This window comes from Babylonia areolata, chromosome 18 (assembly GCF_041734735.1).
Source record: "Babylonia areolata isolate BAREFJ2019XMU chromosome 18, ASM4173473v1, whole genome shotgun sequence".
NCBI classification, from domain to species: domain Eukaryota; kingdom Metazoa; phylum Mollusca; class Gastropoda; order Neogastropoda; family Buccinidae; genus Babylonia; species Babylonia areolata.
Window position 1 is genome coordinate 6,921,226 of NC_134893.1, and position 19,998 is coordinate 6,941,223.

Below are 19,998 nucleotides of genomic sequence, written 5' to 3' on the forward strand. Positions count from 1 at the left end.
CACAGTTTGTATATTTATTGACAAAAACATATCATAGAAAAACAAAACAATCATTTGATAAATGGGAATTGCTATTCAGTAGCACAAACAACATTCCATGCAGATAAGAAATATATTCAAGATTCTAAGATTATATACAGTTAATACATATGCAGGCCACACAAAATGAAAATAGAATCATTTCTGATCAGTTTGATTGCTGTGATTGCTGTGAAGTTTTTTTGTTTTTTTTTGTCATATGCATGAAAATATTGTAAACTCAAAACTACGAACAGATCACTACATGCTATGTAACAAATAAATAATCAGCTAAAATCTTTCTTTTTTTTTTAATGAAAAAGTACAGGCTTCACTTTCCTAATTCTTAATCGGTATGCCTTATTTTCAATACCAAATGCTCATTCCGAGCTGAGAAATAAAACTTCACATAATGTGAGGCTAAAACAACAACACTAATAAAACAAAAAAAAAACAACAACATGTTTTCATGAAATAATAATTGTTTTGATTCCCAAACACCATGGACAGAGCATGCAAAATGTAGACACAAACGTTCTCAGTACGTAAACAACAACAACGCCAGCAATCAATAATCAGCAACTTTGCTGCATGAGCAAAATTCTATCAAGGGTCATTGCTGCATTTTCAAAGAGCTTATACACAAGTAAAGCAAAAATATCTTTAATATGTATCTATATATATAGATACAGATATATGAATAGATATATATGAATTCAGCCAAAAGCGCTTATTCAAACGGCGAAATGCCAAAACTGCTCTATTAACATTTCAAATACTTTGAAATCATCGTTGCTATTCCATTAAGTAAAGACGATGGTTGAATTCATCAGACACATCATCACCCTGCTGCCCACAATCTTCCCTTTTTGTGGTGGCAAACACCACACTTAAATGACAAACACCACACTTAAATGACAAACACCACACTTAAATGGCAAACACCACACTTAAATGACAAACACCACACTTAAATGACAAACACCACACTTAAATGGCAAACACCACACTTAAACGACAAACACCACACTTAAATGGCAAACATCACACTTAAATGGCAAACACCACACTTAAATGACATACACCACACTTAAATGACAAACACCACACTTAAATGACAAACACCACACTTAAATGAAACTGGCCGGAGATTGGAGTCAGACTATAATCTTTTTTTTTCTTCTTTATTTTTTTCCTTTTCTTTTTGTGACTCCTGATGCTAAGTGTCAGTCCATGATCATTTCATGCAAACTGAAGCTCTGCTGACGTGTGCAAGTTATTGTCTCTGTGCTGTGCGGGTAGACGTACTGTACACTGAAGTGGTTGAGATTGCCAGCAGTTTAGATTTAACTTAGTAACAGCTCTTCATATGGGTGGTGGGGGAAAGAGTGCCAGGAAAAAAAGTTGCACAGCTGAAGGTTTAATTTATAAATCAATTTACAGATTTACATAATATGCCCCAAGTCTGATCAGTTTTAGCATGTATATGTGTGTGCAAGCGCTTGTGCGCACGCACACACACACGCACACAATCCTGTGTATAAAAACAAGTGCAAGTAAACAGCTCTCCCATCATCATGAAAACATTTGTATTGATGCTTTCAATTTGAAAAAAAAGGAAATGGGGAAAGGGGATACAATCCCTTCAAAGTCAGCAAACCGGGAATCATATATGAATCATCTGATTTGAAGGAGATTGCCATTTGCAAAGGCTGACACAACTCGGGAGGAAGGTGGCAGAATGGTTAAGACGCTCAGCTGCCAATACAGAGAGTCCGTGAGGGTGTGGGTTCGAATCCCGCTCTCGCCCTTTCTCCTAAGTTTGACTGGAAAATCAAACTGAGCGTCTAGTCTTTCGGATGAGACGATAAACCGAGGTCCCGTGTGCAGCACGCACTTGGCGCACTGAAAAAGAACCCATGGCAACGAGAGTGTTGTCCTCTGGCGAAATTACGCAAAATGAAATCCACTTTCATAGGTACACAAATATGTAAGCATGCACTCAAGGTCTGACTAAGCGCGTTGGGTTATGCTGCTGGTCAGGCATCTGCTCAACAGATGTGGTGTAGCGTGTATGGATTTGTCCGAACGCAGTGACGCCTCCTTGAGAAAGTGAAACTGAAACTGAAACTGACATAACTCGGTCAGGCTTCATCTTCCCTGAAATCATCAGATGTTTTGACAAGAGCTGGGAATCTGTTTCCAAAGATGTCAGCATGAGAGCGGCATCTGTAACCATGTACAGGTGTTCCCGTCTACTTTCACTTTCAGTTTCTCAAGGAGGAATCAATGTGTAGAGACAAATCCATATATGCTATACCACATCTGCTAGGCAGATGCTTGACAGCATCATAACCCAACGCACTTGTCAGGCCTTCGAGTGCATGCAGCTTTATTTGTGTACCTAATGGAGTGGATTTCTTTTTTTCAGAATTTTACCAGAGGACAACACTTTTGGGTTTGACGGGTGCAATAGCCGAGTGGTTAAAGCGTTGGACTTTCAATCTGAGGGTCCTGGGTTTGAATCACGGTGACGGCGCCTGGTGGGTGAAGGATGGAGATTTTTACGATCTCCCAGGTCAACATATGTGCAGACCTGCTAGTGCCTGAACCCCCTTCATGTGTATATGCAAGCAGAAGATCAAATACGCATGTTAAAGATCCTGTAATCCATGTCGGCGTTCGGTGGGTTATGGAAACAAGAACATTCCCAGCATGCACACCCCCGAAAGCGGAGTATGGCTGCCTATATGGCGGGGTGAAAACGGTCATACATGTAAAAGCCCACTCATGTGCATACGAGTGAATGTGGGAGTTGCAGCCCACGAACGCAGAAGAAGAAGAAGGTTCATTTTCAGTTTGCCAAGTGCATGCTGCACACAGGATCTTGGTTATCATCTCATGTGAATAGTCGACTTAACGCTCAGTTTGATTTTCCAGTCGCACTTCAGAGAACAGGTGAGAGCAGGATTCGAACCCAGACTCTCACAGACACTGTACTGCCAGATAAAGAGTCTCAATCATTCTGCCACCTCCCTCCTGTCTACACTAACACACAAGCATACAGATACTGATAGGATAATATAGTTGATTTAACTTTCTTCTTTCATAATTCCTCAAGTCCACAGCTTTGGTTTCAAGTTGGTGTCAATCAAATCATGTAGACAGATCCAAATGTGCTGCACCACATCTAGCGCTGAAAAAACACAAGGAGCAGATGCATGACCTTTGCATAAACCCTACCAGCTGATCAGGCCTTGAGGGTCCAACAAATGTATTTAAATTCACTTGTTTTAATTTGCTGCATCTGCTGAACTCTCTCTGTGCTAAAACAACTTTCCACACACACACACACACACACACATGCTCTCTCTCTCTCTCTGAATAAATATACTCACTTATCTCTACTATTCATGCAATACGAACACTTTACGAATAATCATTTGACCATATAAATATATTCATTCGTCCACACAATTCATGCAGTGTACACACTTTTATGAATAGTCATCTGATGAAAGTATTCAACAGATATTGAACAAATGATTAAATCACTGCAACAACCCAGATCCTTTACTGTTTAAACTGTTCAAAACAAACAAATTATGGTGGCAATAAAATCAACAGACTTGCAACTTCTTTAGAGTACAGCCCTCTTTGTCTATATATGGAGGGAACTTCTTTTCCTTTTGATATATTTTTTTTCTTCATGTTAACTGCATTCAGTATGCATATCTGCATTTCCTATATCTTGTTTGAGGCTGCCTTTCTTTCTTTTTCTTCTATAAGATTTTACTAATTCTTCATTTACATATGAGCACTGTTTGGGCACCTATGCCCAACTTAAATGTTGAGGAAATACCGGGCAATTTTGCCAACGAAGTTTGAGCACACCTTGAACATTTTCAAGCACTTTTCCTTTTTCAAATTCAGTCAAGGGTAATGTCTAGAGAGTTCTGTTTCACTATTTTGAAATTAAACACGTGCACTATTCCATGATGAATAAAGTTATACTGATCTGGATAAAGATATTTAGAACTGTTGCGAAAAACTATAAGATCCTCCTACTTCCTTAAATGTCCCCCCCCCTCTCCCCACCCCTCCCCATTTTTTAATACAACTCCCCACTCTTATTTTATTACTACAATTCCCCCCGCCCCTTTTTTATTTTTTTTTTTTTTTATAATTCTATAATTCCAATTGAAGAAAGAGTCCAAAACGCCATTGGCCCATTCAAAGACCTGCTAACCACAGTGAAGGAACGCAAGCTCCGCTGGTATGGACACGTCACACGATCAGACGGCCTAGCCAAGACCATCCTGCAGGGTACCGTACAAGGAAGGAGGAAGAGAGGCAGACAGAGAAAGCGGTGGGAGGACAACATCAAAGAGTGGACGGGCCTGCCATTTGCCACAACTCAAAGGGCCGCTGAGGACCGAGGCAGGTGGCGCGAGCTGACCAGGCAGTCATCCATGGTGCCCCAACGACCCACCCACGGGTCAAGGGATAGATGAGATGAGATGAATTCCAATTTTCTCCCTAGTGTCTTTTCTTTTCTGTCTCTCTCTCTCTTTTTCCTTTTCCTTTTTTTTTTTTTTTTTTGTTTTTGTTTTGTTGGGGCCTATTTTTCTCCCCACATACTACTTAAAAAAACAAACCCAAACAAACAAAAAACAACAACATAATCTAAGGTAGGGAACAAATGTCTACATAGAACCACAAAAAAACCCCAGTCAAGTTGCAAGACCTTGCAGTTGCTGTGGTGTGCATAATAAGCAAAGCAAGCTGTGTCAAAATCTGTTTTTCAAATAAAATAAACAATACCATTATCTGCACATCAAACAAACCTTCCAAGTCTGCTCACGTAAAAAAAAAAAAATCCCACACTGCATATAAAACACAATAACCGTTGTCAAAATCTGCATAACAATCAAACTAACCATTCCCATAATATTCTTTTTTTTTCTTTTTTTTTTTTTTTTTTTTTACACTGAAAATGTTTCTTTATGTAAATGAGCTTGCAAAACTGTACGTTATGAACTGGTGGAAGCAAAATACTGGAAATATAGTTGAAGATGCAACTGTTTTCAGTTTAGAACTTTCAATTATTATCACTTTCGTATTGCTAAAATAACTTCCTTGACAATCTTTACCGCTCAGAAACCATTTTGTAATGTTGTAATGATTTTGCCTTTTCATAGTCTGCTGATAAACCTTTGACCCACCTTGTCCAATTCATCTTTGTTGTGCATTGGTTGTTAGCTGTATGGTGAAGTAATACTCAAGCCAATAGCACAAATATATAACTTAATATATAAGCGACAGAACACAGACACATAGGTGAAGCACATAATTGCAAACACAAATCACATTTCCAAGGTAACAAATGAAACACGCTGTTTTTAAAATGCAATATCACATTTCTCTACATAACGGCTTCATCTAAGGTTTTTGCTAAATGACTTTACATATTGCTGCTCATTGTTTTGATTGCAAGCCATAGGATAAAACAATCTGCATGCTGCAGTCTTTGGCTATGAGTGTCAACTCAACAAATAGGATTACGAAAATAAATTAATCATAAATTCTACTTTCAGAATTATTTATGTTAACAAGAAACAAAAAAACCCACAAGCTTCTTAAAACAGAACAACCATGTTGTAAATGCCTACTACACTGAATGTACCAGTCTGAGAGCTTTCTTCATTTTTTCAATTTTTTTTATTTGATTATTTTTTTGCTGCCCTATCATTCTTGTAAGTTTCAGTGGCATTAACTCACTCAGTACGGCCAGTCCTCTCTTCTCCTCTACACAGACCCCTCGGATGTCCAGTGGGTGTCTGAATGACCCAACCTTTAGCTTCCGTCATCAGAATTGTGGTATTCTTTGTCAACATTCACCTCTTCAGTATAAGAGCCTTCCGCTTGCAATATTTTGATGATGGTAATTGGGGTGAAACGCTGTTAACGTCGTCTCTTTCGCCGTTCATATGGAAAGAGTTAACCTCACATCATGATTCAAAAGTGTCCTTACACAACACAGACACACGTGGGCTTGTTCACTGCAGTCACAAACAGGCAGGAATCCACAGAGAGTGAAGACTGTCATGTCAGCCTGTGGCCACACACACCAAGTCTGAGAGTAAGCGTTCTGTTCCCAAGGAACCAACAGAGCTCCCAAAACGCCAACCTCACCAAATAATTAAGTGAGCAAAGTGAAGTGTGTTGATGAAAGATGAACTAGTATTTCGGTAATACAGTCAGGTATCATGAGCATGTCTTCTTCACAAGAGTGTGTCAAGATCAAAGCATTAATGCTGGATTTTTGTGTGTGTGTGTGTGTGTGTGTGTGTTTTCAGAGATTGGGAATATTATGCGATCTCATTCTGCAAAAGGTCAAAGGGCAGTTATGAAAGTACTCAAAGTACCAAGTATAAAAGGAACCCCCCCCCCCCCCCCTCTTGTGTGTGTGTGTGTGTGTGTGTGTGTGTGTGTGTGTGTGTGAGCGATTCCAAATAAACTGGTATTGTCTCATTCCTTAGCTGTACACTGGCCGTTGTAAATAAAAAATTGTGTCTTGTACTGACAATCAAACAGGGCCCAATGTCATTGATCACCACAGTCCTGTCACATACAGACAACAGAAACACTTAAAAAAAAAAAACCAAAAAAAAAACAACCAAAAAAACCCCAATGAGGAAGCACATTTTGCCAAATCTTCAGATTTGTGAGTGTTACACATCTGCCCATGGAGGAAAAATATAGCTGGAAAACAACTGATAAATGTGAGCAAGACAGTCCATGCATTGGACTGCTGACAGCAGCACAGAATGAATTATCACTCACTGAGGTCCAACGCATGAGGCTTACAAGAACAGTACCTCCAGCTTGAGAAAGACCTGTCAGAAGTTTACCTTTCTCTTTGCTCAGATTTGAACTGGTCAGCCATGTTTTCATGTGTAGTGGGCTTACATAAGACCAGAAGTTGTGTTCAGTGGCATTGAAAAACATTTTTATGCCAATAATTTCCTGAAACATATGGCTGAAAAATGAAGCAGGCAATACAGCTTTGAAATGTTACAGCATGCCACACTGAAAATACTGAGTTTGGTGTCAGGCTGAAGCACTGTTTTGTTCATGTCTGCCTCGGCCTGTAACACGTTCACAAAGATTTTTTCTTGATTTTGAAAAAAGGAATAAAAGACAGGAGCACCATTTTTAACTTCAGGACCAGACGACAAACAGCACCAAGCTCGGTGAACCAAAACACTGTCATCATAAAAAAACAACAAAAAGCACACCCCCCAAAAACACAACTCCTCCCCTCCACCCCCACCAAAAAAAACCCCAAACATTTCCTTCAACATGGATCCTCTCCTTGCATTTTTCACAAAGCCTCTGGTTTGAACTTCAGGTAGTTGATCAACCGAGCTGGCAGCGGAAGCCTCGGAACAAACTCTGGCGCGAACGTCTGAAGGATGCGGATCCTGCATCGGTTCTGGAGATCACCCACGGTGGGAAGCTTGTACACCTGGATGTGGTCAATGGTTGAGTCCATGTTGTTGAGCACGATGGCCATTCGACTGCCGCACACCGACAGCAGAGGCATGTAGTTGACAGGGCAGGAATGGAGGGCGCAGGTGTAGCGGTGGTACTGGATGCAGTGCAGCATTTGTGTGGTGTTCCCGTTCAGGACGTAGATGCTGATGTCAATGGGCTGGAACCGACGGGTCTTGCAGTGGCACATGCTGGTTGCCATGACTGCGAAGATTAGGTGTCCATCTCGGGAATACTGCAACTCCTTAAAACATTGACAGACAGACAGACAGACAGACAGACACACACACACACACACACACACACATGCACACAAATCACTATCAAACAAGAGAAATCAATTTAGTTTTTTTTAGCTGTATCATACATAACAATGTCATTGTATCTACACTTTTATTTATTTATTTTTTGTATGCTTATAGTTGACTTCATCAAGTTTTTGCGCCTTATGAATATTATTATTATTAGTAGTAGTTATTTACTTATTTCTTTTTATTTTATTTTTATTATTATTATTTTCTATAATTAATTAATTTATTTATTTATCTATTTATTTATTCATTTTATTTATTTTATATTTATATATATATATATTTTTTTTTAATTCTGTTTTTATTTTTATTTTTATATTTTTTTATTTTTTCTCTCAAGGCCTGACTAAGCGCGTTGGGTTACGCTGCTGGTCAGGCATCTGCTTGGCAGATGTGGTGTAGCATATATGGATTTGTCCGAACTCAGTGACGCCTCCTTGAGCTACTGATACTGATACTTCTACACTGGTCATCCCTGTTCCCCCATACACAGCCACCCCTTGGCTTGTCCTGCCATATCCTCAGTGCTGGCAGTCCACTGGAAGCTATACATGTTTTGTCATGCTAAAAGGCCAAGCACCAGAGGAAACTCTGCACTGCTGCAAAGTTGCTTTGGTAGTTTTTCAAAGTTGTTTCATCTGATTCGTCATTTGAAGGACACCACCGACCATGCCTCCAACTGTTGACTAGAATCACTTAGTCAGAACATCATGAACATCATCATACCAAGGTCTCAAAGACTTCTCAAACATGTTCAGAAAACTACAAGCTCTCAAACAATCTGCTTAAATTTTATATGCTCTTATTTCCACACTGTTCAAACTAAACTGCTATAATCTGATGAAGGAACAAAATGAAATCAAATTCAGAACATTTTATCGACAGGAAACTTTGTATAGACACAAAGACAGAGAAGAAGAAACATTCCAAAAGTGGACATTCGTTTTGTTGACAAGAAACCTTGTGAGGAAAAAAACGCCATGCCACTTATCTCTGTAATATATGCTAACAAAAAGGCTTAAACAGGTTGTTTCTCTTTTATTCTTATTTAAAGATCTTAAAGTTCTTTGGAACAACAACAGCATTTCAGAATCTTTGCATACGCTCGCTCATTTTGATTCATTCTGCAACAGCATGACTATCTTCAACTCTTCATATATATAAACACTTAACAAAGCACACGATTCAAATAATAAAATTAATACCAATAAAGATATGATAAAAAAAAGAATAATGTCCCTCCTTTCTTCTTTTCCTCCTTAGTTTCTGAATTATTATCATTATCATTTTTATTTTATTTTACTGTTTACGTTTAGTATATTTGATCTTTATCCAATGTGTAATGAGGCTGTACCTTTAAGTGGGGACTCAGACTGGAGTGGAGATCATCCACCCTGGAGTTGGTGGCCAGAACCTCCCATGTGGGGAGCCGCACCAGACTGAGTGAGTTGTCTTCCCCTTGAACAAAGCTCGTCACAGCCAACCTTGAACCACAAAACCTGGGATCAAAGGTGAACAGAGCATGGTTGAACGGCGGCACAATTTCGGCGAGCAACTCACGACTGTGCAGGTTGTACAGCTGGAAGTTGTACGAATTGGTGGTGGTAAGGGAAGGAATCTTGATCAGGCAGAAGCTGCAGTCTGGGCTGATTTCCCCTCGGAGGGCTTCGTTGACAAACTCGACGGCCTTCTTGCCGAAGATGCCAGCGAACTTGTTGATGCTGAGGTCGATGACCCCAAACTGCGTCATGAGATTGCGCACCAGGTGGAGCACGATGATGTCTCCGCGGTAGCACAGCACACTGTTGACGTGGAAGTTCTGGATGGAGGACAGCTGGGCTGGGATGTGGTTGTACTCAAAGTGCTCGGCCATCTTGGTGAACTTGCTCTTGCGGCGGAAGGAGAAAAGCGGCCCGGACTTGTTGACGTTGATGATGCCCTGTCGGCTGATGCAGAAGGTCGGGCTGCACTCTTTGTTGACCATGCCGTCGCAGGTCATTCTTGTCTCTGTGAACCCCGTCGCTCCTGAGCAGAAACAGCACAGGGGGAATGCATAATCATCAAAATTAGGATGATGCGTTCATTAGAATTATGTTCGTGCAAACATCATCAGCTGCGTCTAAGTCTACAGCTGTTGTTTTGTGTCAAACACCTATCAAAACTCAATAAAACTTGTCACTGCACACACACAACCACCCACCCACCCACACACACACACACACACACACACACACACAATCTTCATGCAGTTACCTCAACATTTCCCTGCATGTCTCTCAAATAATGTACTTCCTGAATGGGAACAGGAGCAGTGACCTGTAACACTGTCTTCTTTCAAGCTGAACGAGACAACTGAGCTGGGTCAGGTAGAGTCTCTGCTGCATTAGCGAAAAAACGTCAACAGGAATGGAATGACAAACTTCCAACTTCAACTCTTACCCACTTTTTAGACTCCTGAACTAAATATTACTACAAGTAGTCAACCATGCCTTGAAATTTGTTGTTGTTGTTGCTGTTGTTGTTATTTGACACACATCCCAAATAAAGAAGTGATGAATGAAACAGGTACTATTTAAAAAGAAATTTAAAAAGCAATATTAAGAATTAATAATAATTTGAAAAATCATTGAATCAAGTGGGGGGGAAAAAAAGGACTTCATAAAGTGAAAAGAAGACCAAAAAAAAAAAAAAAAAAAGACCAAGTAAAAAACCAACAACAAAAAACAAAAACAAAAAACACACATACAAGAAAACTTGACTTCAGCCCCAGACTGCTGCCAACAAATCAATATGCTTGTCCTTATTGAGATCAGACAGAACTTGCAGGTCAGGGTGTCAGTCATCACACTACTGTATTTCAACTTCTTCCTCATTGCATTACGTTTTGCACAGCAAAATCAAGGACACCACTGATAAACACAAGCAAGAAGAAGTTACTGCACTTCAATAAACTCAAGACACCACACTGATCTAATTTCACCTAGGCTCAGCAGATAAGGGTTTAAATCGGTGCAATTTTTCGTAACTTAAAAAATAGGTGCAATTTTTGATAATTTGTGGATGAGACGAGTCCCTTGTGCATAATGCACTTAGCGCATGTGAAAAGAACCCATGGCAAAAATATGTGGGAAGAAAAACAACAATTTGACTGTGAAACACCCTTGAAAACAGAGTATGGCTGCCTACATGGTGGGGTAAAAATGGTCATACACATAAAAGCCCAATTGTGAACATACAAGTGAACGTAGGCATTGCAGCCCATGAACGAAGAAGAAGAAGACTGTAAAATAAATACACCCCCAGACAGAGAAAAATGAAAATAAAATGTGTGTGGCACTGCACTGTGCTGATGGGCTCTTCCTGTGGAGACAGCAATACAATACAATTATGGTACAATACAATACGACACAATACATTACAATACAATGCAGTACAGCACAGCACAATATATTACAATACGATCTGATACAATACAATACAATACAATACTATGCAATTCAACACAATACAATACAAATACAACACAAAAAACACAGCACAACATAGCACAACTCTACACTATACTAAACTCTACACTGTAGAGTGACTGGCTAGAGGTAATGTGTCCACCTAAGAAGCGAGAGAATCTGAATGCACTGGTTTGAATCACACAGTTGCTAGTATTTTCTCCCCCTCCACTAGACCTTGAGTGGTGGTCTGGAAGCTCATCATTCGGATGAGACGATAAACTGAGGTCCCATCTGCAGCATGCACTCATCAAATGTTAAAGAAAACATGGCAACAAAAAGGTTGTCCCTGGCCAAATTCTGTAGAAAAATCAAATTTGATAGGAAAACAAATAAAACTGCAGGCAGAAAAAGAAAAGAAAAAAAAAGGCTTGCGCTCTCAGTGTAGCCATGTATTCTCCCTGGGGAGAGCAGCCCGAATTTCACACAGAGAAATCTGTTGTGACGAAAAAGAGTAATGCGATAAAATACAATAAAAACTACACTACAGCACAACGCAATACAGCACAGCACAGCACAGTAAAGCACAAGACAATACAATTCAATACAACACCTACCTGCATGTCCTGCCTTCCACTGGTCCAGAGAGCACTGGTGTAGCAGGGACCAGGGTCTGGCATGCTGCATCTGACGGCTCATGTTGTGAATCACTGCGCTAGTGCCTGGCAAACCATAGCTGCCGTTCCGCGATTCCTCAGCCCCCATCTTGCGTGACCTGGACATGGGCATCGTGAGGCAGCGTTTGACATCTGACATTGACGGGCGCAATAGCCGAGTGGTTCAAGTGTTGGATTTTCAATCTGAGGGTCCCAGGTTCGAATCTCGGTGACGGCGCCTGGTGGGTAATGGGTGGAGATTTTTCCGATCTCCCAGGTCAACATATGTGCAGACCTGCTTAGTGCCTGAACCCCCTTCGTGTGTACATGCAAGCAGATGATCAAATACGCACGTTAAAGATCCTGTAATCCATGTCAGCGTTCGGTGGGTTATGGAAACAAGAACAGACCCAGCATGCACACCCCTGAAAGCGGAGTATGGCTGCCTACATGGCGGGGTAAAAACGGTCATACACGTCAAAGCCCACTCGTATACATACTAGTGAACGTGGGAGTTGCAGTCCTTGAATGCATATGAAGATGATGATGATGACATCTGACATTGATGCTCATGAGTCCAGCCAACCGCACTTGGCCATAACTGGACTGTCCCACTAAATAACAAATCCGACTGCATCAAACACAAAACTCTGTTGTAAAACAACAACAACAACAAAGACAAAAACAAAACTGCACAACAGTTCATGACATGTTACCTTAATCATTAAGCCCCCCTGTCTAATATAGGAAACATTTCTCTGTCTAAGGAAGAAAATGTTTCCCTTTCTAATGAAGAAATACATCTCTGTATAACGAAGAAAATGTTTACAATTAAAGAAAAGAAAAAAAGAATCCCTGTCTAAATTAAGAAAACATTAAAAAGGAAAGAAAATATTTCCCAAAGTTAAAAAAAAAAGAAAGAAATCCTTGAATATTCTCTCCTGTCACTATATTATGACAAGGAACAAGTGTGTATGTGTCTATGAATTTGTAAATCACCATGGTTAAACTGTATAAGAAATATTGTAACAGAAACTGGATTTGATTCTGTCTAGGATTCACAGTCATTTTCCAACAAAAGCTGGTATGTTTAACTGTCAGGCAGGAACTGCCAAATGATTATATTCAAATGAGGTGGATTACATAAATGTCTATTTTACAGAAATGTGAAAGCTGATTTTGGAACAGAAATGTATCCCCAATCTACCTGACTGTTACATCTCATCATTAACTCTTTCCATACGAACGGCGAAAGAGTCGACGTTAACAGCGTTTCACCCCAATTACCATCATCAAAATATTGCAAGCGGAAGGCTCTTATACTGAAGACATGAATGTTGACAAAGAATACCACAATTCTGACGATGGAAGCTAAAGGTTGGGTCATTCATCCGAGGGGTCTGTGTAGAGGAGAAGAGAGGACTGGCCGTACTGAGTGAGTTAATACAGTTCTGGTGTAGTAGTTATTGCCTGTTGAAACTGGTAGACATCACAATATAATGTGTGAATTGTGTACTTATCATAACTGCAATATGGGCATGATTAGAAACGAACTTCATTTCTCATGGAATGCTTGAAATTTGCAGATCTTCAACTCGAGTCATTCCAAAGAAGTATTTGAACCCAAAATCAGTCTTTAATTTATGCAATTTGCTGCAAGCATGGGCAGCGTTTGAAAGAGGGGAAATTCATCAAAATGCAAAAAATCACAAGATGATATGATATCTGTATCTGTTTTTATCACCTACTTCATTGTTTAATTTCTGTTTGTGTTCAAAATTTGCATGCATAACAGAAATGGTGTTACTTTATTCCCTCCATATATATAGACAGAGAAGAATATACAGGGAGAGAGTCATAGAGAGAGAGTCAGAGAGAAAGAGAGGGGAGAAGGGAGGATCGAGGCACACACACACACACACACACACACAGGCAGAGAGAGAGAGAGAGAGAGAGAGAGAGAGAGAGAGAGAGAGAGAGCATATCAGCATTTCAGAATTTGTTTAGTTTAATAGGTATATTCGTGTACGCTATCTCTCTCTCTCTCTCTCTCTGTGTGTGTGTGTGTGATAAACAATGCAACCCAACTCAGACTGGCGTACTTGAGTTTATTACTTGGCATCAGGATAGGCTCTACTGCTAACCAGCTGATGAAATATCATTGTGGCGTTTTTTTCACAACAAGCACTTGCTGCACTAATCAAACGCTAAAAATAGCCCCAAACGTCAACACTGGGACACAGACACTTGAGGAAACGGGGCGTTGATGGTCTCCGTTTCCACCTGAACTGTGCGTCAGCAAGCAGAAACGTGTAAAGTGATCAACTCACATTTCGTCCTGTCTTTTTGTTAGTTGACGAATCAAATCTGTCGGGCCTGAGATCTTTAGATAACACTGCCACTGTTTCTTACGTTGTTACGAAGAAAATCTTGCGACAGGCATGCGCCCACCGCTTTTTGTTGTCGTGTTGTCATGACCCGGAACCAAATAGAGCTGGTGTGGATTTGTGGATTACCCTTGAACTTATTATTTTCCGAAACGCATCGTGGCACTCACAAAATTCAGTCTTTTAATTTTTCTGTACATTTTATATTTTTTCCAGAACATTCATTTGGGGCTATTTGTTCGTGATACTTCAATGCGTCGAACCCTCGATTTTCCCAACTTTTCCTTTTATTCATTTAGTTATCACTATTTTTATCATTATCTATTTATTTATTTTTGTTGTTGTTCAAATCAGAATTCAGCATAATACAATGCGGAACACAATGTAAACATGAGATTAATGCTAGACTGAACAAAATCGAGTTTTGCGTACGCACGTGAAGGTTTATCACAAAGAGGAAATGTCTCAGATTTGGGAGGATGGACATCGTTTTGTTTGAAAGAGGGGTTGTATTCTACTTTTTGTTGTTGTTGTTGTTGTACTCTTTAATTAACCAGATTTATGAAAACCTGATACAAAGTCAACATTAAGTTCTCAAAGGCGTGGTGTATATATTTTAAGTTGGCAGTGGTATACTTTCTGCTTTAATAGACAACTCATCAAGAGTCAAACCAAGTTTTTGATATACAATGTGTGTGTATAGGATATACATACATACATGCAAATGCATGCATAAATGTATGTTTCATGGGTTGGGTGTGCATGTGAGCGTGTTTATCTCTGCACACAGGTGTTTCTGCACATCAGATTTTAAGCTTTGTATTCAGGACACTGCTTTTTTCCTGGTTAAACCCTTAACATTTCATTGTTGGTATGAATGCGCTGTGTGACTGCGTGTGCATGTGCATTGTATGCGTGTACATCTGCAGGCGTGCAGCATGGGATCACATTCATATGACCGCACATCTTCCAGTCTCTCTCCCTCTGTCTCTCCACCTTTACTGGTTTCATTCTTCCAAACAAATGCACACAAATACAAATTTTCTGCATAGGTATGTTTTATTAATGTGAAGACAAGACCAAACTGATGTCAGAAAATTGCTTGAGATCAACCAAATTCAGTATTCGCAACAAGCCGACTTAGAAATCTGGCTAGTGACAGGCAGAATTCCGTATCTCACCATTTCTGTTTTGTAACTCAGTCTCAAATAGCAATCTGCTGTTTGTGAGTCAATTTTAGTGAGTTACTGCTTTCTGTCACTGATAACTGATTACACGTTTTACCAGAATGCGAAAATCTGCCTTCAGGGGTAAATTATTGACCACTCCACAGTTTAAAGCTTCTCTAAGTATAGATGTTAAAAGTTATTTTTCGCCTTGCAAATGACTGCTACTAAGCCACTATTATGTCAATGCATGCCATATTCTTAAATAATGCATGCTTTCGGAAAGAGTATTCAGTGTTTTGAAAGCTTTAAAAAACAACAACCAACAACATATGTGAAACCATGCACATGGGAAAAAGCAACTTATTTTGGGTGGAGAATAAAATCTGTGATTTCATTTTGAACTACATCAAAAGACACTGGGCAAATAAATATATGTCAATGAACAGCCTGTACATAAAACTAATAACTTTCATTAACATACAAAGTATAAGATCTCTTCTGGCTCTCCTTCACTTTATGGAACAAGAATTTTAGTACGTACGGAGAAAAACTGAGTGAGAGAAAAGAAAGAGACAGAAGGAGTCAGCCAGCGTGTTCAGGGTGAAGCGAGAAGAAACAGAAAGCAAAAGACAGTAATGGTCATTACAAACCAGACAGATCATGTGGTGTGCTATTATCAGTATCCAATATCAATATCAAATATCAATATCAAGGCGTGCAGGCCTGACAAGGCCTTTTGCCCGCTTGAAGTGGGGAAGAAAAAGAGAGTCCCCACATATGTCTGGTGCATTTTTCAACATTCAGTGCGCAATGCTTGAAAAATCAATAAATATGTAAATGAGTTTTGTATTTAAAATTTTTTAAATGAATATCAAGATAATTTTTAAATGTATTCACTGTTCCTGCAGAAACAACGTCTTGTAAGAAACTATTCCAAACATTTGTTACTCTGTTAGTAAAGAAATGTGCAAATCTGGAAGTTTTAACTGAAACTTTTAATAGTTTGTAGGAATGGCCTCTTGTGGCACTGTTCTCATTCAATGTAAATGAAGAGTTTATAGTTCTGCTGTCATATATAATCCATGTGTCATTTTATACATCTGTATTAAATCACCATGCAGTCTTCTAAATTCTAAACTAGGTAACATAAGTGCTTGCAGCCTACTTTCATAGTCCATATCAGCAAAGCCAATGATTCTTTTAGTAAATCTCCGTTGAACATTTTCAATACTGTCTATATGTTTCACTAAATCCGTATTCCAAACAACATTCCCATATTCTAAGACTGGCCTGACCAAACAGACAGGAACTGGGCAAACCCACTTCCACTGCCTTTTTAAATTAGCTGACATAAAAGACTATGTATGTGTGTATGTGTAACTCAATAACAGAACTGGAAAAAAGACTACTCACTGTTTTCATGCTGACATTAAAAGAGCATATGTGGTAAACTGAGCTGAAAATGTTGCAACAATGTGTTACATTTCTGGTAATGTCAATGAAGTCTGAGCTGCACTTTCAGACACGAAAACATGTCTGGGATTCACTTACCACTCGACATACACTCACACACACTAACTTATTCACAATAAATATCACTATTAACATATACTTGTTCTAAAAGTGGACAACACTCAGTTTCTGTCTCCAACATAGGCCAGCTACTCTTTACTGCGACCAAATAACGTGAAATCAGACACTTACAATTTCTCCTTTATCTGTATCACCCTCACCATGCTTTCTTTATGAGAGGCATGCAATCTTCAATCAGTTAGACCCTGCAATAACTTTCATTGTACGCCTTCACGTGCTGACGCAAAACCTTTGATGTGAGCAACAAATACTGCATTGGCCAAATCACACCATCAGAACACAAAACACATCACATCTCACTCAAACACCCCAAGGAACATGTTCTTTATTGGTTAACTTTAATAAAATTATTCCTCTGACTCAAGCATGTTTTAAGATATAAAAATTAGCAACGGATCCAATAAATATTAAGTATTGCATACTGCAAAAGTAAAACAACAAATATTCCGGTTAGATGTAAGAATTTACATAGATTGACAAAACTGACCATGCTCATTTTTTTAAATATTTTAATTAATGATGACAGCAAGGGAAACAAACAAATCAAAAAAAAAAAAAAAAAAAAAAAAAAAAAAAGTTATTTCGTCACACAGATATTTCGAGAAAGTGCCACAGAGGAAGAAGAAGAAGAAGAAGAAGAAGAAGAAGAAAACAACAACAACAACAGCCGGAAAGAAGGAATGACCAACATTACTGGCGGCAACACTTCACAGTAAATAAAAAAATAACTTGTCCACAGGTTCAGCATGTGTGGAATATTCCAAGAAGAAGATTGTCATTTTTTAATGTCAAGATCGGCATTCACTTCAAACAAGCAAGTGGAGACGCTTTCTACAGCTGGAAACTATTATGCATTTTGCCCTGTGTGCTGGTCCTCCCCGCATGACCTTCAAACTAAGTACACCTTTTTTTTTGGAGGAAAAGCATTATATTTATCACAGGTTAAACACAGACTGCAGATGTTGGTCATCTGACTGGTCCACATATTTTAACATAAGCTATCACAAGGCAAGTAATTTGTACAACAGTCTGGCAATCTAAAAATAAAAAGCTCTGGCGCAAGTTGAATCTGTGCACTTTCATGTAACTTTCCTGCGTCTTAATGTTGGAGCAAAGCCAGCAACAGCAAAAACTACAACAAAACCAACATAAAAGAGCAATAGCATTTACACCAGAAAAAAAAAAGAGAGAAACCCCCAACAACTGAATCAAGCAGACAAAAACATATAATTTCAAATGATCCCATATAAACACTCAAATATAATATGCCGGTTTAAAACACATCTTAAACATTCAGAGGAGAAAAGAGGTTTGAAACTGAAACTATTTGCGGTACAGCTATTCCATGCTATTTCCATTTTTAATTTCCTTTGCTTTCTTTTTAAAAAAAATTATTTTCATTTTATTATCACCATTTCTTAATGTCAATGATAAACACATCTTTGAGAACTTTTAATTCTTTTCTTTCAAAAAATTCAAAATTCTTTTAAATTACAGAGAAAGATTAAAGAATGAAATGAACAGAATTATGCAACACTGAAGGAGGAAGTACAAATGGAAATTAAAAAAATATATATACATATATATACACACTAAACATTTATGCATAAAAAAACATGGAACAGGTGTAAAAAAAAATTTAAAAAAAGAAGAAAAGATGAAGGAAAGACAAATGTACAATCCTTTCATCCCGGAAGAAGTTGACAGACCATGAAGATGACAAACAAATCCACACATAGTTGGAATCCCATTTCATCAACACAGTTGACATAGCTTGGGAGGAGAAAGACACACACACACACACACACATACACACACACACACACAAAACCCCAAACAAACAAAAAAAAACCCCAAAACAAACAAAACAAAAAAACCCCAAAAAACAAAGAGAGAGAGAGAGAGAGAGAGAGAGAGAAAGGAAAAAAAAAAAATCTGACATATCTCTTGTCCATCCATTCATCCATCAACCTCCACTGGCAATGAACATGGTTCTGAGGCACTGGTGCAGAAGCTGATATCAGGTGAACGAACGTCACATCACGTCCCAGCTCAGTTCTCCTTGCTCTTCAGGTACTCCATGATCTTCAGCTCCTTCTCCTCCTTTCTCTTGTTCCTCGCCTCAAACTCCAATCTGTGGGGTGTTTTTTTTTTGTTTTTTTTTTGGGGGGGGGTGGGTGGGGGGGGGGGGGGTGGGGAGAACAAAACCAAAACATGTCATGATAAATTTGATGCAAAAGGGAGCCATGAGAAACTTGATGTAAGACAGATTTGATGCAAAAAGAAAGGTGACATGGATGTGAGGCAAGACATATTTGATGCAAAAGTCATTATTTGATATAAAAGAAAGCAATGACAGATTCCAAAAGAAACTACAAAAGAAAGTCATAACAGACCTGATACAATACAAAAGAACTCTGTGACAGATTTGACGCATTTAACCATTGCAAAGACTCCTTTAACAGATGGCTGTTCTTTCGAGAACACATACTGCGAGTCATAACAGCCATGGGCAGCCTAATAGCCATCAGTCTTTACGTTAACTGGACTGACAGCATGATGCTGGGACAAGATCTTTTACAGGTTGATCCCGCAGCACTGGACAAAATTTACTGATGACATCCCGTTAATCTCTAGCATAGGAAAATACTTTCTGTTGATTTGAACATTTATCGCTGAACATCAGTAAGCTCAACATAGCATTTTACTCAGTACTTTAAACCCTTCTCGCACTACAAATCCAATTGTTAATAGTCTGTGTATATGTCATAACTTCTTTCCTGGATGTCATTTCAAAACTTAAAATGATTACAATATTTCTGATCTGTACAGCAAGTTGGCAGACTGAAGCACATGCATAC

The 19,998-nt window shown here is 39.0% G+C and overlaps 2 protein-coding genes across 4 annotated transcripts in view; both read right to left on the reverse strand.

The window, feature by feature from the left end:
* LOC143292408 (uncharacterized) lies at positions 1-14,460 on the reverse strand. Of its 2 annotated transcripts, none has more exons than XM_076602649.1 (4): positions 14,319-14,460; positions 11,950-12,107; positions 9,241-9,911; positions 1-7,819 (listed from the first exon to the last, which is right to left on the reverse strand). In XM_076602649.1, coding segments are annotated over exons 1-4 (1,245 nt in total). In that variant the 5' UTR covers positions 14,321-14,460; the 3' UTR covers positions 1-7,405. The 2 variants fall into 2 exon arrangements, with proteins under 2 accessions (XP_076458764.1, XP_076458765.1); XM_076602650.1 differs by having other exon boundaries at positions 14,401-14,455.
* A 955-nt stretch (positions 14,461-15,415) lies between these two features.
* Positions 15,416-19,998, reverse strand: part of LOC143292409 (ethanolamine-phosphate cytidylyltransferase-like) — a 38,978-nt gene continuing 34,395 nt past the window's right edge. For both annotated transcript variants that reach the window (XM_076602651.1, XM_076602652.1), the window contains one exon: positions 15,416-19,271. In XM_076602651.1, coding sequence (XP_076458766.1) covers positions 19,190-19,271 — 82 coding nt within the window. In that variant the 3' untranslated portion in view covers positions 15,416-19,189. The remainder of the gene's footprint in view (positions 19,272-19,998) is intronic.